Source organism: Aphelocoma coerulescens, chromosome 2 (genome assembly GCF_041296385.1).
Source record: "Aphelocoma coerulescens isolate FSJ_1873_10779 chromosome 2, UR_Acoe_1.0, whole genome shotgun sequence".
In the NCBI taxonomy this organism is placed as follows: Eukaryota; Metazoa; Chordata; class Aves; order Passeriformes; family Corvidae; genus Aphelocoma; species Aphelocoma coerulescens.
Genome location: NC_091015.1, coordinates 31,096,441 through 31,116,243, shown reverse-complemented (window position 1 = coordinate 31,116,243; position 19,803 = coordinate 31,096,441). Strand labels below are relative to the sequence as shown.

At 34.7% G+C, this 19,803-nt stretch overlaps 1 protein-coding gene across 1 annotated transcript in view; it reads left to right on the top strand.

Moving 5' to 3' along the window:
- The window catches only part of LOC138106399 (D-ribitol-5-phosphate cytidylyltransferase-like), a 111,426-nt gene that overhangs the window by 54,343 nt on the left and 37,280 nt on the right, over positions 1-19,803 (top strand). The window contains 4 exon segments of the mRNA XM_069006949.1: positions 132-229; positions 4,182-4,271; positions 4,988-5,080; positions 9,385-9,513. Of these exon segments, the coding sequence (XP_068863050.1) occupies positions 132-229; positions 4,182-4,271; positions 4,988-5,080; positions 9,385-9,513 (410 nt within the window).

Sequence of the window (19,803 nt, the reverse complement as noted above, 5' to 3'; positions counted from 1 at the left end):
TAAATTTACAGCTGTTGAAAAAGTTCTGTCAAGAAACAACAATATGTGGATTGAAGGTAATGTTTAGCAGATTAGTAATTTGGATTAATTTATTTTTGCATGAAATACTAAGGTTTTTTTCTTGATCACAGACAACCTATCACAACAAGTTTGTGTTATCACCAATGTGAAGGAAACTCTTACACAAGTAGGTTTTCTCCTTCCTGAATCTCTGAAAAGCCAAATAAAAGTAAGTACAACTCTATGGCTCTCAACTGTACGATTAATTTAATGTTTCTGGTTGCCACTGCTCCTAAGAAATGGTCTAAATAATGTGAAAACAGAAAGTGAGGCTTCCTGTGTCACTGTAGTATTTATTACAAGGGATTAACAACAGGTGTGGAAGTTACCAAGAAGGAAGCATCTTCTGCCCAGTTGTGCTGTACAGGGGGATCTTACAGATCCACTTAAAATGTCCATATTAGATTAGAGGAGAAATTGAATCCAGACAACAGAGAGGCAATTTTCTTTAGATTTTATGAATTCAGTAAGACCAAATTGTTACAAATATGTTACAGAGGAAATGCTTTTGTTACTTTGAAGTCTGGCTTGGAGTTTGAACCAATTAAAGAGTGTGTTGTTTTCCTGCAGAGCTGTGAATGCAAAATCAAATTAATCAGCCTTTTTGTAGAGCGATAGGGGTACATTTCCCTCACAGTGAATGCTCATTGAAGCCTTTGCTTTAGGATATTGATGGAATGTTCTACTGGCATTTAACGATCTTTTTCATTATTCTTTCTAATAGAGCTATCATATTTCCATTTTCCCAAAGGCAATTAACATTTGATAATTGCTTAAATTTAGACTGGTGTTGGGGTGAGTCTTAATTATATCTTATGTGATGATATCACATGTTCCTGTTACCCTGAGAAACAGACAGGGAATAGCTGTTCAAAAATACAGGTTTTCTGATTTGCATATTGTTACTTCTGCAATGTTTTATTTATGTCTGTTGATCTTCTGCATGGTGTGTTAATTATTAGAAGGCTATATTTCTCTACCAACCTGTATGGCTGTTTTATATCTGGAAATGTCATTGGACATTGTACTTACAGTTTTTGTTTGGAAAGAATTGTATTTAGTATGGAATCATACTTTATATCTATTAAATGTCTGCATCTAAAAGTGAAAAAAATTAGCAGAGTTGAATAAGATCTTTTCTTGTCTGAATAGCTGTATGATGGGACAGAAGTATGTTTCCATTTCACTGACACCAGATCCATTGCTAGTTCTCATTTTTATCTCTGTGTAAACTATTCTGCTATTAGTAGGAAGACATCACTTACCCATATACTTTTAAACAATAAAATCTCTGAGTTAATTTTTAAGCTTACCAATAGACAGAACTTCTAAACTTAGAAACAATATATGCACAAGCCTGTGTGTTCTCAAATGAAGCACAGCACCTTATGTGAGAGAGACTTGATTTTGTGCAAAATAATTATTTTAAGCAATATAGATATGCCACACTGAAAGCTGGGCTTTTCAAAGGGATAATTGGAAGGTAATTAATCTAAATAGGAGACCAACTGGGAATAATTCAGTAGAGCACATATTATCTGGGTCCAGTATTTTAACATTTTAGATACTTTTGATACTCCAGTTCTCAGTAGCAGCCATGTTTATTTCTGAGGTATTTGTTAACTTCTACATATATCCTTAAAGTTAATTAAAAAGAAATTTTGTTAGAAGGATTTCTGAGAGAAGCTCTAATAACATGATAATGCCAATAACAGGGGAAAAAAGACCTAAAAATTGAACTAATAAGATAAAGAAAATGAAAAGAAAAGCTTTTCTAAAAATTTTTATGGCTACATTGTTGCTTGTGAAGTACTTTAACAGTACTTTAATCAGTGTTACTTTAAACAGTATGACTAATGAATGAATGTTTTGTTAAAGATATCATACTGTTAAAGACATAACTTGAGTCTTTCCTTAAATTTGTTATTTAGCCCTTTCTTTTGAAGCAAACAAACCTAAATGGGAGCTGAAGGTGTTTTCTTCTGTCACTGGAAATTGTGTACTCCTGTTTCTTTAGTGACAAAGTGCTTCTGTCACATGAAATGGAATCAGCTGGATGAAGTTGTGTGTCATTTTTGTGACTGGATAATTATCCATGAGCAGCATATAAAAATATTTGGTTGTTTTCAAATAGAAAAAGAACTATCATTTCGCTAGTAGAAACTCACCAGTTCCTTAATGGTTGCATTGTCCACCTGCTGCATTGGTGTTAATTGTGATTTTAAATTCTGATATAATTTAAATAACTTTTACAGGTTCCAAATGTCCTGGTATTAATCTTTGATTTTATGAAAGTTGATGCTGAATAAAGTTGAAAATTCAGTGCAGGGCATCTGGTAATTAAAAAAGCATTCAAGAATATCAGTTGTTACAAGGACCAGAAGTAATAAAGCAAATCCATATACTCCTTTTTATTTAAACACTGAACTATTATGTGACAATCAGTTTTTACCAAGGTGGTATTTTTAGGTAATTTTTGCTCTCTTGCATAGCTGATAACATTGATTAATATTAATTTTAATTTTAAAAAAAGTAATATTGAATAGGATATAAAATGCAAATAGAATAAGAATTTGTTTTAGTTAATTGATGATTTATTGAAGCTTCTTCTTAGGCAGCTGTGCTTACTTTTCCAACAGAGAATTTAGATTTCATTTTTGCTGGATAGTATGGTGGTTAAAAAATGCTACTGTGGTACTTAATAAAATTGTTCAAGTTAAATCAAAAATTCTGATACACTGAAGGAATTTTTAAATGTTCATCAATGCTTAAGCATCACATATGGTAATATCTCAAAGGAAAATATAAAAGTAGGCCTTCTGCCTTGGGTCATGTTCCAAATACCTTCAGAAAAGATGCTGGCTTGCAGTATGCTTGTGTTCATCGAAGTATGTGCAAGGTTGAGAAGATACCAGGGATTTCTGATTTTACATCTTCAGAGGTTCAAGCCAGGTGGGCCCTGGATTATTGCATTTGCCAAGTATTTTGAAGTAATTCATACCTTCTGTGACTTTTTTTTAATCTTAAAAGATTAAATGTCAGCTATTTGTGGTTATGCTATCAAATTTTGAGCCGAAAATGTTTCTAAAATCTTTAGAGCAAAAATATCAACTCTTTGGTTTCAAACCACCTTCCTTTGCAAACAAGGTAGCTCCTGATTATGACAAAAATTAACAAATACAGCTTTACATAACACTGCAAAGCCTTTTTAAATGTTGTATTTGGAACTTCTGTTGGATTGTGGATTAAGCGGCATTTTAAGGGAACACAGCAGTGTATTGCTTCTGTTCTATGATACTTAATATGTGTTTTGGGCAGAAATAAAGCTCAGTTGTATAGTGAAACAGTGGGATTTGCTGATTTAATGGAAGCAACATGAAGATTTTTTTTCTCCTGAATTTCAAGATTTTTTTTCTTTTTTTTTTATAATCTGCTCTTAGGGAACAGATTCACCCTCTGCTACCTGGTTTACTGTTTTACTTAAGGCAATCCTGAAGCTGATAATGCAGTAGAATCTACTTTTTATTTTATCTGGGATAAGATGGTTACTTAGCTTGTGTAAAAGGCTGCAAAATAAGTATGTCTGTACTTAAGAAAGTATTTTAAAATATTCGTTGAGGAAATTATTTTAAGGAGAAACTCTAGTCAAGTCTTGTACCCTTGCTCTGGGCAGAATCCTGGAACACCAGTGCACGTGGTCTTTCATGCACATTTATTTTATTTAATTTTTAACTTCATGAAGACAAAATGTATATATTTGAGTATTATAGAGGTTTTCTCAGAATTAGACATCTAAAATAATTAGATCATTTTATGGACAGTGTTTGCATCTCTGGAAACAGTTGAACATCCTAACCCCAGCAGCAGCACTTCTGCCTGATGCTTCTAGAGCTGTTTCTGGAATGGCTTCCCTAAGGAGTATACTTCAACATATGTTGGGCTCCATGCTTCACGGTTGAGTGCCCCAAAATTCTGAGCAATTTTCATTTTTTGTAGTGGAAATAATAATTGCCAGTTTTAAATAATTTGAATGAACACACTCTGCCACAGTGGGGGAAGCTTTAGCAGATAGTTAAGGCTGAGATACAATTTTTGACTTTTTTTTTTTTTTGTCTAATCAGGTTGAAGCTATTTCACGATCTCTAAGCAAAAATGATAGCCATCTACAAAACATCATTTCAGGACAGTGCTACAATTTTGTTTGTGTAAATGTAAGTAGTAAGGATGCATGCTTTTTAATTTGCACTTAAACTTATTAGTAGTGGTAAATAATTAAATATTTGAGTAATAAGTTGTTTGTTATTTTTGTCCTCATATTCCCTGTCCATTCTGATATTTTGTGTTTCTGATGTGCACTAAACTAGGCCTTTGAGATACTGGTCTATTAATTCTCCTCTGGTTCCTCTCTTCTGTCACTGTGACAGACATGAATTCTTAAACCATAGGGATAAAACTGGAAGTAGTTCAAAATTTCCTTTCAGAGATGTTGTATTGAAGTGTATATTGTATTTTAAGGAGAGGCCTGTCATACATGTGGTCATCTAACTGTGCATTCATTGCTACCATAGTGTAAGGTAGTGTTTCCCATTCAGGACATGTGCGTGCCATGTGATCTGTATCTGGGTCCTTGTATGGGAGCAGGTTGGTTTTAGATGAACCATATCTGAGACCAATCAAGACCCTTAATCTTGTTTTTTTGTTAATATATATATGTATATAAAGGGTAATCTCATTCTTTTTCCAACATCTATAATTTTGCCAGACAATACCATTGCAAGTATATTAAAAACAAACAACTAACCAACCAAACCCCCCCAAAACCAGAAAAGTGAGGTATATTCTTTTTTGGTAAATAACAGAACTTTGAATTCCATTTTTATGAAATAATTGTTGTTTTCAGTAATTCTAAACATTTATTTTAATTTAGGATAAAAGGTGTGCCATTCAAGAAATCCAGGAACTAGTGGATATGTTGGAAAAATCAAATATTCCTCTCTTATATCCAGTTGTCCTTATTTCGGTAGGTAACTCCTGTAAGTTACTGTAGAAAGTATCTCATTAAATATTTTAAAATAGTATTTAATGCAAATATAAGTCATATTTAATATAAATATTTTTTAAGTTAGACTAGGTTTAAACTGCTGCTAACTCAGAATAAAATTTTAAATTCAGACTGCAAATTGGTCTCTGAAAAAACTCATTTGCACTTCAACAAATGTACTGCATCCTGTCAGGAAACAAAGTGACACTAGCAAATGACAGTTAGTTATACATTTCTGTGAAAGGCTCATTGTGGCTGGCTGGTTGTACTGAACTGTTAACTCCTGCCTTGGTGTTGTGCTCTTTCTCTGCTGGGGATGCTGTGAAGCATGTGCTGTGCTTGAATGCTCAGTTGAAACAGAATTAGGTGGCTTTATTTTTTAATGATGTGTGATCCTGAAGGCTGCACTGGTTTTGATACAGGCCAGGATGCTGTTGGCCTTCTTGGCCACCTGGGCACAGCTGGCTCATGTTCAGCCACTGTCAGCCAGCACCCCTGGGTCCTTCTCCACGGGGCACCTTTCCAGCCACTCTGCCCCATCCTGTGGTGCTGGGTGCGGTTGTTGTGACCCAAATGCGGGACCTGGCACTTTGCCCTCTCAAACCTTATACCCTTGGCCTCCGCCCATGTATCCAGCCTGTCCTGATCCTGCTGTAGAGCCAAACCTATCAACCTGCTATATCCTTACCTATTGTATGCTGTTCTCTTGGAGTGAGTTACTGTGATTCTATGAACATCAATATTTAGCACTTTTTTTCTAGACCACCTTTTTTTCTTGACCCTGTTTCTGAGGAACTTTAGGGTAAAACTTTAATTTTGCTGAATTCTCAAAGATAAATTATTTCTGCCTTTCATAATCAGAGCAATTATATGTCTCCAATTCTGTTGGTCATTTACAAGGCCACTGGATGTGAAAAATGCTCTTTTCTGGACTGAAAATGTTTTCATTAGTCCTTTATCAAGAATATAAGAAACTATTTCTGTCTGTGTTGAATTTTGAGGGTGTGAAGATAAAGTTGGAATTGTTAATCAACTAGCTAATGCTAAGGTGTCAAAAGCATGCTTATTTTGTGCCCAGCTGGTAGCACTTTCTAGTCGGGACTTCGAATTAAATAGTTTTTTAAATGTGATGCTAGGAATGTGAAAACTTTGATTTAATAGTTGTAGCTGTAAATATTCTGGTCTTAATATCTCCTAAGAAATAGGTATGAATGTAAGTAATTCTTACACAATCTCCCCATGAAACTTGAGTTTTTCCCCTGAGATACTAGACCTTGAAGTCTTTGTAGAACCCACAACCATTTTTAATGAAACTGTACTTGCTTGAACAGCCTGCAGCATGCACAAATTATTTAGGTGGACACCTTTTAAAATAGCCTTAGGAGAAAATGATACATTTAATCCCTTTACTATATTCCAGATCCATCAGTTGTTTCTGACAACTACTTGACATTTCCCAGAACTAGACAGTGGAAAAAAATCTCATAACTAGGTGGAAACAGTTGCTAATATTTAAAACACTGATAGAAATATATTTGTTAAAAGTATATTGCCTAATTGCACTTGGGCATCTGGTGCTACACTTTCATTTGATGGAAGTACCACACTATCTGTTAGAAATTCCAGAAGGGAAAAAAAGCAGATCTGGAAGGTATGTTTTCAGTGACTAAAGAATTAGCTTAACAAATCATTGTCCCATATTAATCACTGGGAAATATTGAAGCCCTTTAAACTTCTGATCTCTAAAACTCATTACAGATGGTATGGGGAACAGAAATTTCCTTCCGCAGTCTTTAATTAAATTCATTGTTGGGTGTCCTCTTCACTAAGGCTCATGAGTGGGATTTTCCTGAACTTTATTCTTTCCTATATGCTTTTTTAACATATTACCTGAATGAATTGTTCATGAACAGTGCTATAATACACTTTCTTTCAATGTAGAAGGACATATTAATATTTCTTGGACAAATGGAATCAGAATTTTAAGCAGTATGATGACATTTAATGCATAGGTCTTAGGTACCGCCTGTAAGGGAGATGTGTTTTTCTACTCTCAAAAGTAAAAGTCTTTCTGGTAGTGAAGAATTGAAAGGATAAATGGGGAGAGCGACTGACTGCTTCCATTCTAAACTCATAACTAGGAACAGTCTAATGTAATTGGATTTGGGTAATTGGAAAGTTCTTGTCTATTCTTTGATTTCATGACAAAAATAACTTTTTTGTAATAATCTGATAATTAAGAAAAAAAGGGTTTTTTTCCTTCCAATAGTCATCTTCTTTAGTTGTAAAAATGACAGGTGTTATTATTGTGCCAGATGCTCTGTTTAAGCAGCCCAGGGAGCATTGTTGCAATAAAAGGATGAGCTTGAAGTGAGCACGATGACTTCTGTCCAGAATCCCACCTATCAGTTGCCACAGATTCAAAGTCTGTCCATTATCCTGGTGCCTGACTGGATTGTTTTATGGCAGCTGTAAGCTGAAGCACCAATTGGACTACTGTATCTGGACAAAGGGGAAGATTAATGTTACAGGAGAAGTAGGAAGCACAGAGGTAAACTTCAGTTATTTGTTTGCATCAAGCCAGTATCCTCTCCAGTTATGCTATAACCAGACAAATTGTGTTCTTATACTGACTTTACTTTTTTGAGCAATACATTTTCATGTTTGTAGATGGTATGAATGGCTTTGATTTTTATGTTGTTGCTTTGCTTAGGGTTAGAAAGACAGGAATGCTAGTACTTCAGCTCCATTGTTACAATTATTTGCATTTCAGTACCAAAGTAAGTTTGAGAAAAACCTCTTTTTAAAGCTGTCAAAGAGGTTAATGGTAAGGAGGAGTTAGGTTAAGTTCTTTCAAATTAATAGGTTTTGTAATTTCTTGTAAATAGTTGTAAATGAGTAGTCCTTAGCCTTGTTTTGGGTAGAAAATAACAAAATAATGAGTATGTGTGAAAATTAATCTCTGCTGGTGTAGTAGAAGACAATAGCTTTGCTTCTGGTGAGTATGCATTTAGACAATAAACAGCTTTTTTAAAAAGTGTTGCAAGGGAAAATGCATGAGGACCTATTTTCTGTCAGTATAAATGGAACATAAAGTACAAAGAGAACTTGAAATAATTTTTCTAAGCACTGGTCTCTGGAGAGATCTCTATATCCCTACCTCTGTGTAGTGGTCACAGGTAAGTTTTATGTGATGGAATCATTCAGCCAGGAGAGTGTTTTTTCTCTCTTCTAGGGGTAAAGGTACTTCTACTGTTAATAGATACTGAAACCTTATATGTAAAAATCATCATCCTTAACTTTGATTTCTACAGCTAATAGAAGCTTTGTAAGATAAATTGATTAAAATATGGAACATGTAGGCCTTGGGAAAGGGTTGAGCTCTAGTTGATGTGTCCCTGGCAATACCAGTTACAGAATCACAGAATATTCTGAGTTGGAAGGGACCCACAAGGATCATTGAGTCCAACTCTTGGCCCTGCACAAGATACCCAGGAGAGAATTCATAGAATCATAGAATGTGCCAGGTTGGAAGGGACCCATCAGAATCATCAAGTCCCACTCCTGGCCCTCCACAGGACACCTCAAGAATCACACCATATGCCTGAGAGTGTTGTCCAAATGCTTCTTGAGCTCAGATCAGGTCCTGTAAGACCTGCCATGTTTCTGCAGCATCCCTGATGGAAATGAGACCTGCCTTTCCCTGCCCAAGAGCTCAGGACAGTCATATCCCTACCTTTTGAGGTAGTTTCTGCTTTTTAAACTTGAAGTGTTACCTTGAAATTAATCCAATTTAGGCAACTAATATGCTATACTGAAAGGATAGTAAATTTCCAATTAAACTTCAAAGAATTCAGTTCTGTCTTGAAAACCTTCAAGATGCAGCCTTAAGGAAGACACATGTATTCTACAGTGCTCTGATAGTAAAAAAACCCAAACAAAACAAAACAAAAAAACCCTTGTGGAAGTTAGTCTAGAGCTTATAAAAGAATGTTGTTTGTTTTCTAATTTAATTGAATATTTTTGAGATGCATGACATGTTCTGGCATATTGGTTTCTTCGTGCTTTGAAAAGAAATGGTTTTCATATCACTAAATGTATAAGTAAGTAGTGGAATAGAAGTAGTAATAGAAGCTATCTAAGAAAAGTCTTAAACCACTACAGTTAGTCTGTATTTTTGTGTGTGCTTAACACATAAAAATGAGATACTAAAAACCATCAGTCTAAAATGGTACACTGTGGAAAAAGTGGATTTTGTTTTTTCCTCATTTGTTCTTTTGCAGGTGCACTTGGATATTTCAGAAAATAATTCTTTCAGCGTTGGGATGGAAGACCTAACTATGATCAAGAAATTTGCAAGAGAAACTAAAAAGAAAAACATTTTGGTTTATGGTCTCTTTATCCAATGTAAGGTATGTAATTATCTTTCTGTGTGCAAATTATCTTCTTTTGCAATTTATATGATTAATGATAGAATCTTCATTTAAAACAAAATCAAAGGGAAATATATATGACATGAAAAGGATTTTTTTGCGAAGATTCTTGCCTGTTCTTGTTCAAAATTCAGACAAGCCTGTAGTTATAGACAAAAATGTAAGCTTTTTGATTAGAGAGGAATAAATGGTAAACATTTTTTAGAAATCCATTAAAACATCAGGACCCTTTTTGCTTTTCTGCTTGGGAACCTGCTTTTTTCAGCATTAAAAAAAAAAGAAAAATAGTGAAAGTACATTCAGTCAGTGGTTCTGCAGTATTTTATGTCCCTCATCAAAACAGAGTTTGGTACTCAGGTGACAGGAAGGGCATAGCATATAGGTGTTGAAACAGTGTCTGTAATAGCAGCAAATTGCCTCAGCTGGAGGCAAAAAGATTTAGTACTCCAACATCCTTTGTACTCACAAAAGCTATTTAAAAATAAACTATTTTGCCTGGGAAACATGTTCTGTCAACCAGAAGAGTGGGCTGCCTTGCCTCCAGTGCAGATATAGTTTTGCAGCTTCTTAACTCAGTCAACAGTGAAGGAAGAAGGAAGTTAGATATTCAATGGAAATTTTAATAAAGAAAAATAAATGTAATCTTAACTGTTTTTTTTTTTAGGTTGAATTATGTGTTTGGGTTTATATATAATTGATTAAATGTGACTTTAGTTTTATATCTTTTTCTGGTATACCAAGGACTTGATTTTTCCCATCAAATTCTATTGCTTTATTAAGAGCTGGGAGTATCAATACCTATCAGTTTATGCTTTTATAGACTTTTAATGCCAACACAATATGAATATTGCTATTATATGGCATTAGTTTGTCACTTGCTTGTAAAACAGTGAAGGGCATGCAACTGTTCGGTTTTCTTTCTGGTGCTATCAAACTCCATTTTTTTTCAGGGTGAATTCTGACCTCCTTTGGTAAAAATAATTTGAATAACTATTGAAACATAGCTCTGTCACCTTATCATGGTAAAAAGTAACGCTTCAAATATTGCTTTAGTTTAACTGCAGTTTTTGCCTTTTAGGCTTCATTGTGTTTATATGATTTTATATGCAAGTGAATCAAATAGACACGTGGATATGTTAGTAAAGCTAACTGGAAGAAAACAAAATCTTTAATAATCTTTAGTGGATTTTGATGGGCATGGCACCAAGACATTTTAATATTAACGGACACGTATAAGAGCAGTAAGAGATCTGAGTGGGAATTCTTGATCTGTGGTGATAAGAGAATTGCACCAGACTGCTGCCTCCATCTTTTGAAAATAAAAAGCTAGAATCATTATGTAATAGTTATCACTCATTAGCATGGAAAAGGTCTTAATTAGAGTAAAACACTTCGCAAAGTAAGCTAGTTCTAGCTGTCTTGTTTTAAAATGGATTTAAAACGTGTTGCCGCTCACAAAGACAAGGATATAGTCTTGAGTTCCTGCTTGTCAGTATTTGATAGATAACAAAAGAATAGGTTCTACAGATCGTTTGTATATATGTGATATATGTATCAAGTTTACTTTTGGCTGCAGATCTATAGAGAAGGGAATTGTTTCTAGGTGAAGACGTATGGAAAGCCTCGACGTACAAATCCAGAAATAACATAACCCAAAATTTATTGTTAGTCTGGGTGGGTCTGAGAGACTGTGAACAAAAGCAATTTGTTACATGAAAAGACATCTTTAAAACAGTCTCTTTTTTTTTTAATCTTAAGTCCAAAGCCTGATTTGAGAGTCACCAAGGTATTTTACTTCTAGTACAAGCCATTAATAGATGAACCTGTAGGTGACTGCCATGCTTGAGGATGGAATTTCATATAGGCATGATGGGGAGTCCAGAAGAAGTAGAAACTCAAAAAGCACCTGTACTAGTGCAGCATAGCCTATTGTTGCAATAACTTCTGTCACTATGCTTTCTAGAAGTCCCAGAAAGCTATAGTTTATTTCAGGAAAAGAGTGATGACAGGTTACTTCATGGAGCTTTCCTCTAGCTGACAGGTTTATGTCATCACTATCAAGCATACATGGTTGATAGATGCACATTTACTAATTTAAAAAAAAAAGGGAATTTATTGAGACATGTGGCCATAGTACAATTCAGATGAAATTATATTATGTTTAGAAGGGTTATATATTGTGTGTTAGGATATGTTGATATAAAAGAATATGGGGGCAGTCTTTCAGATTTTCGATTAGAAAAGCAAATTTGTTGAAATAAGTATTTTTTGAAAATACAACTTTTTTTTTAATATATTCCGGAAGTTGAAATTAAATGCTTTTGGAACCAAGGAGTTCAGTTTTGATGGTACTGAAGGAGCTGTGACGCCCTAAGGAAGAAGTATGAATCTTTATTTTCATTTCTTAAATGCAGTGTTTGTTTGGTATTTAGAAAAAGATATCAAGTATTTTTATGACTATCCGATACACCAAGAAGCTAATCAGGAGAATTAAAGGAAAAGGCTTTAATGTGCTGTATATGTGACCTGTTTTTACCTTTCATTTGCTCAAAACAAGTGCATGTTCACAGCTGGTACACAAATAGTTATTTCTCTTGTAAACCTCATGCATAGAATACCCCATTACTGATACTGATGTATAGACTGGATCCACTTCATAAAACCTCCTGTTTGCATCCTGAAAATACTGTTAATTTAAATCTCACTTATGAAATATTTTTTTTTTTCTTTTCTAAAACAGTTCTGCCCTATTAGAAATGGTTTATGTGTTCAAAGTACAAAGGGGAAAAGAGTATTCAGTATGCAGAGTCTGAACTTACGGAATTAGTTTTTGAGGATTTTTCAGATAATTTGAAGGAAATAGCTGATAAGCAAGGTGAATTAAAAATAGGGAGAAAGGTCCATTTTTTTATAGAAGATATTACTGGCATGTGTTGATGAAAAGGTTAGTAAAGTTCCAACTCTTTAATTTAGTGAGAAGTTCACCTTGAAAATAGCAATGACTGGCATGGTATTATTATACATTAAAATAAGACTATTTTAATAATAGTCTAGTGGGATGTAGTGGAAAAAGCAAATTCAGGATATTAGGAGGAAAACCTATAAAAAGAAGCCAAATTATTCTTAAATAAACAAAGTTTTACTTTTAAGGAGTCTTAAGAACTCCTAAAAACCCAAAGAATATGAAAGCTAATGTCAAATCATTGCATCCATGAAGGGCTGGAAATATATTAAAAGTACTGATTTATATCATTGGAGCCACAAGATTTGAGAGGACACCTCAGCTGCATGTTGTTCTATATTCTGAGCAATGGAGTAATACTGAAATTGGGCCTTGATCTCACACACACACGTTATTATCTTTAAACATATTCTAGGTAGTGAATGGCCTTATGCTTGGATATGACAGTAATGCTTAAAAATAACCCATTTTCTCTATTTAGTGCTCTTCTCCCTTTTAAAATAATAATAATAATAATTTCTTATGACTGAATTGCAAAAAATAATCAGCACACATAAAAAGAGAATATAAGCAGCATTTCCTAGCATGGGAGTTCAAATTCAACAGCTTGTAAAGGTTACAGGAATAAAACCTTGGTCTGTAGGTTTCAGTAATAACTTCCTTACTCTTCACAGGGAGTAAAAAGGAACAGTAATCATCCAAAATAAAGCACATTTGGATGAACACAGGAAGCCACAGAAAGCTTTAAAATAAGAAAGTAACGCTAGTATATCTTGGTTATAGAACTGTATTAATTTAAAATACTTCAGAGAAGCAGTGACAGAATGTTGTGTCAGAGCAGCAAATATGTGCTAAGGCTTGCCAAGGCTAAGGTGAGCCCAAATACTTTAGCCTCTGAAACTTCTATTTTGTTAAGATAAAGGAACTATTCACTGACAGCCAGAAAAATCACAGTACGTACACTAAAAAGAGACAAATGATGCAACAAAATAATTGTTATGAAGCTGCTTGAAACTAAAAGGAGCCTGAACTGTGGGTGATTTCTTATGCAAACATACTGGACACTTATTGTAGCCTTAAAGAGTTTTTGAAGACAAGAGGCCCATCTGCAGTGTGGTTGATCGCTCAAGAAATACTTAGTGTGCTAGAAGTGTTTTATGTCTGACTTGGTAAACCCCAAAGGTAAACATTTATGATTTCTTTTTCATCAAAGATCCCTTAAAATAGTATTATGGGTAAACATGAAGTCAGTGTTTCTCAAAAGAGGGAACACACCCCTCAATGGGGTAATCCACAAAGTAGAGGGTGGTTTGGCAACCAGTTGTGAGATAATGAGCCTAGGGGCCAAATGAAGTAAAATCACAAAATAAAACTTTGGAAACTCATTAAAAATGAATAGGTTCTGCCCTACATGACCCCTGCATGCTTCTTAATTCACTTAATAATCAACATAGAATTGGTCAAATGGTTGCAATCTGATTAAAATGATTGGGATGCTGCCTGGAAATCTCACCCTTCTCAAGATAACATATTTTTATTTCAGCTGCAGTGACATAATAGATTGTCATGAATCTGGAAATATACATTTATTTGTAGAAATCCTTAAGGTCAAGTAATTACTGTTTAGTATTTTCAAGAGGCAGAAGTTGAACTTTTAAATATCATGATCCTATGGACTGTTCACTCTTTCATCAAGGAAAATGGTGCAAACTGTGTGATGAGCCAGAGTGATCTGGTTTCCACTGAGTTTGGGACAAAGAGGGAAACCAAATCCGTTTGAAACTTTCTATATGGATAGCCTCATAGAAATCAGAATCTGTGGGTTTCTTAATACAAACTCATCACCAGTCATTCACCAGAGACTGGTATTTATGGAGGCTGGACACATTTTTATCCTTAATTATTAGTACTATCTGCAATCAGCCATGAATGCATATTTTGCAATAAGTAGAACTCACATGATGAAAAAGACTTACAAACATGGATTTGTAAAATAAAACTACAAATAACTACAGGAACTGCAAATAGTACAGTTTTAAAACACAGATTTAGTCACACTGTTTGTAACAACTGCCTGTTAGCATATTTCTATAACTTTTACACATTAGTAACAAATCTGTTTGGAAGTCCTCCTAAGATTTCTGTCAATTAAACATTTATATTACTTAACTACAGAAAATCAGTTCTAAATTTAGTGTTTGAAAGACAGAAATCTTAGTACTTCCAAAGAAATACATTGATGTGTGAGTGGTTTTTTAAACTATGTAATACATACAGAAATGATAAATAAGCCTGATGGCTTTGTATTTTGAACTGAAATCTAGTTGATCAAACTAGCCTTTCACATCTGTTTTGTACCATTCAGAGGATGTCAAGAAATTAAAAAAGAACATGTCTCTGGCACAGTAGTCAATTAAGAAATGTATTAGTTCAAATTTTACCAAAATGTTTTTTAAGCTTTGAGCTTTAAGTCAGTAAGGGTCATAAACACAGAACTTTGCAGCCTCACTTTTGCTTGCAACGCTCTTGTGCGTCACATTGTGGGAAGCACAGCTGCTTGGCTGTGCTGCTGCTCATTTTAGTAGATATCCTGAAGCTTGATACTGGGTAATATTGATCAACAAATTGGGATTACTGTTCTTTTATTTCAGAGTTTTGTATGTCTACCTGGAATGCATGCATACATGCTCTTTTTATTTTCTTGCTCATTTTCTCTAGCCACTTTTCTTTCTCTGTTCTCATTTCCCCTCAAGTCTTCTGCCTCTTCTAGCCAAAACAGGTAACAAACCAGAGGATTTTCTACAGATTTGCCACTCTTCTAAAAGCAGTCAAATGAAGCATTTCCACAAACTAATTTCTCAATGCAGTGCCAAATTCCTGGTCTGAGGAAGATGGGCTTTTAAGAAGAATAATTGGTAACCTTTTGGGCTTTCATTAAATAACTGTGTAGGTTTTTATCAGAGAAAGGTCAGAAAGTTGCTCAATTTGTCTCTGCTATTACAAGTTCTAGGAGTTTAACGAGCTGCACAGAAAACAATGAGGTTAATATTTTATGCCTTTTACACATGACCTTTTTAGACTTGTTTCAGCTATTGAACTTATAATTGGAGAAACCAGAGTTCTTCCATCAACTTGTCAGCCAAAATGATTAAGGCATGTAGACATATCTTAAAAGTCGTGACTTCATAAAATGGCCTTTAAACATCCTTCCTTTTATACCTCAGTTCAGCCATTCTGACAATGTTAGTCAATAAAGGTTGCCAGTTGTTTCTTTTGTGGATATTTTAATTGTATAAAACATATTACTCTGAAATAGCTTCGTAGTATGGACTGGAATTTTGGGGAACAAGTGGATTTAAGGTGAAATACCAGACTTTCTAGTGGAAAGGAAAATATGTAATATACAATATGGCAACTTAGAAAAGTATGTTGGTATTAATTATTCTGGATGCTTTATTTTCATAGGAAATAAACATTGAATTGGAACCATTTGCAAAAACAAATACTATGAGGATCAAATCTGAGTTTTATCTTCAAATCTGATAGTATGAGTTATTCTGATTTTTATTTCTTATTAAAGCTTTGATGTTGACCTGCTATCTCTTAATGGAAACATAAACATTTAAGATGAAAGGATTTTGACAAAAAATTTTGTTTGCAAACAAATGGCTTTTAACTTTTTTTTCCATTGCTAGCTTGCCTGACAGAAACCTCTGAAGTTCCCTGCATCTGTTTAAGGATAGTTGCACTTTTTAGTTTTTAGTGCTACAATTCTCCACTTAAAGCAATGTTTGTGCTCTTTTACTGTCTAAGCTGGGCATCAAAAATTAGTCTTCTCACTTGGCTTCCATGCTGTCCCCCAGAGGCATCGTTTAGCAGGTAACTAAAATACCTATAGTGCAGAATACATCTGACTTTTCTGGCTTAGATCTGATTACATAAAACAATAATAACAAAGAAGATTACTAAAGTTGTTCTGTTTGCTTAAGAGGCATTTTGAAAATGTTAGCAGCTTGCTGTTGTGTTAGTTTTCTAATGACCTTTTGTATTTTCAATGCACTTTTTCAATTAAAAACATGGCTGAAATTTTTCAGATAACTTTTTCCAGTTTGGATGCAAAATTTGGTTTTATAGTGAAAATATGCCAAGTTTGTAGCAAATTTTCATCACTGTGTTGGACCAGGAAAACTTAATAAGTTCTTCAGGCATTTAAACAGAAAAAGAAAATCCCTTCGAGCTGTACATTGTAGTGACTGTAACCATTCTATGGCTTTTGCTGCAGTCCTTGTGGTGTGGTAATTCTTAAAATTTGTGCAGCAGAGGCACTATCAACTCTATATTGGGAGTATTAATTTCCTCTTTTGTTCTCTCCTGCTATATACTAGCAGAAGTCAAGTAATGCAGCCTTAGGCTAACTTTGGGGGATTTCTTTAGAAGGGCTGGAAGAGCTGTGGTTGGGGTTTTTGTATTTGAGATACTAACCTCCACATCTTATTTGTTGCTTGTGTCTGATTGTTCAGTGAAAGTCATCCATTACGGATCATACCCAGTGCTTAAGTATATAAAAATAATATGTGATATTACACTTCATGGCAAAGGCTCTATAATGTCAAGAATGAAAAATGCCCCTTATTCTCCAGCCTGTGCACTACCATCAGATCCCAGTGACACCTGTCTATCCTAGTAGCTCCTTTGGGCACTTGAACCTCTTTCAGATTTGTCACCCATCTCCTCTGGAAGTATCTGTCCTGATACATCCCAGGTGTGGGTTTCTCTGCCGTGGGATTTATTATGCTGCAGTATGTCGCCATCAAAGGTGGCCATAATGGACCAGAACAGTTTATCTATGTCATTGTCTTGTGTCTGACAGCAGCTGTAAGGAAATGCCTAGGAGAGAATCAGATCAGGGTAAGCATATAGAGCACGCCTAAATTTTCTCCTTATACTCAGTAATTGCTAGCTTAAGTATTTCCTGAGCCAGAGAGGAAGTATTAGCCCTGATGGGTTTCTGTTCCTTGCTCTTGTCTTCTGAGATCTGTGTAAACTTTTAGCCTCCCCTGTGTCCCCTAATGAACAGCTATATAGACTGAAAAACAAAGAGGTGATTAAGTGGTGTCCTAAGCACAGGGGCTTGCTTCTGGTCTGCTGAGTTCTCATCATTTAAAATTTGAAGTACAGATGAATTGGTTTACATTCACTTACATTCAACTTCATTTATAATTTTATTGTCTAGTTACTCATTTTATAATGATCTTCCTGCATTCAAAGCAAGTCAACCACTGTCCTAATGAGCTTCATATCATAAGCAATTCATATCATATTATTACTTACTATTTTTTCCAATTTGTTTATGAATATGTTGAACAACATAGATGCTATAACAAATCCCACCTGAACTATGTGGATTCTGTTCTGAGGACTAAGCATTTACTCCTACCCACTCTACTTTGTCTTTTGAGCAAGGCTTTATTCCTGGCAGGTCTTCTGTCTTATGTTCTGGAACCTTAGTTTTCTTAAATACCTTTGGGGAGGAATTTTGCTGAAAGTCTGGAAATCCCAGTAAATTCAATCAACTGTCCCCCATTTCTTTGAAGAAATACAGTAAGAATTCACATTTAAGCTTAAAAACAAAGACATGTTGACTTTATCATCTTAACTTGCTCTCTGCAATTACTCTTAAGTATTTATTTAATTCTTAAATTATAATTTGTTAAATTGTCTGGCACAGAGTTATGGCTTTCTGTTCTGTAGTTCACTGTATCTTTTCAGAATTTTTTTGTTTTAAATTGGAAATTATTACCACACTGTTGTGCCTACTAAGCCCATTTTTAAACTAGAGATGATGCACACCAGTAGGAATGTGTTGCTTCTCTTCATTAATGACAAGACCAGAACAATCACAGTGCATTCTGCTGCTGGCTTGTGGTTGCTGAGGGCTATTTATTTTTTAACATTCAAAGATAACAGGAGCAAATCTCATGGCATCTTCATCTCACTAATGTTAAGTTTCTAAACATTTCAGCTGACTTTCATCTAAATATGTTTTGAAACATCTGAATATGAAAATATGTTCATATCTCAAGATGCACAGCGTTTGAAGTTAGATTAAACTGTTCTCTTAAAACATGGAAATGCATGGATTGAGGCTTAACACAAGTCAGAGAAAGATCATAGAAAAACTCCACTGGGTAGTGATTTTCATCTGAATTTTGTTGTGAAGTATTTCCTGGAAGTTATTTTCCAGTCGAATACTTGGATTGAATAAAAGTGGAAAATGTCACCATTATAGATTTTCCAGCATTTTCAGTCTGAACTCATTAAATTTGATTTTAAAACATTCTTTGAGGAGTTGCTTTCCTAAGCCAATTTTTATTCATCCTCCTAACTAATATTTTAACCATACTCCAAGCCTTACAGTGTACTTTCTCACCAGGTCAGAGGTCATAGTTTCTATTGAGCATCAGGGCCCATTACTTCTCAATGTACTTACATAAATCTGCTTGATTTATAACTGTTTTGATCTTTGAAGTTTTTACCAAGCAGAATATTTTAAAAACTGAGATTGTTTACATTTGAGTTTTATTCAACCTGTGTGGTATTGGCAGCAGCATGAATGCACATTTTTGGCAGAGCCTCTGCCTTCAACTTTTTCCTTGACTCAGTCTTTCCATTTTTATGCAGCTATGAGCTCAAGTGTCTTACACTTGTGTATTTAATTCCAGTGTTCTGTGCTTAAATTTAGCAGACTAGGTGTTGAATTTTGTAGGAAATTTTTAGCAAATTATACGAAAGATGAGGATGATGTGTGATTTCTACTTAAACAACAGCAGTATAATGAAGTACACTGTGTAAGCCTGACTGCACACCAACTTTTATGGTCACTTGCTCCCAGAACTGTGCAATTTTAGATGCCTCTCCCTGTCCTGTGAGGTCTTTCATTGTTCAAAATGAGGTAAAATGCCTTCAGAACTTTCCTTCAACTAGGTCAGATATCATTTCCATAGTTCAGCTTTTTATTTTTGTCCTCAAAATGTGCTCTATGCTTGCCATGTTCAAGGCACAAAGATTCTTCCATGGAATTGTGGCATAACTATGTTTATGAGATCATGGAGTTCATAAACCAAAATAGTTGGTGGTGTCAAAAGGGACAGCATGTGCCTCTTCCTCTGAAGTAGCGAGTGAACTTCCTCTCTCTTTTGACTCTGCTTTTGGAAGTGGAGGGGGTGTTAGTTCCTTCTGTAAAAGTTAAATTTCTTCTTTCAAGGACTTGAAAGGGTCAGGGTGAAGCTCCATTTCTTGTGCAGACT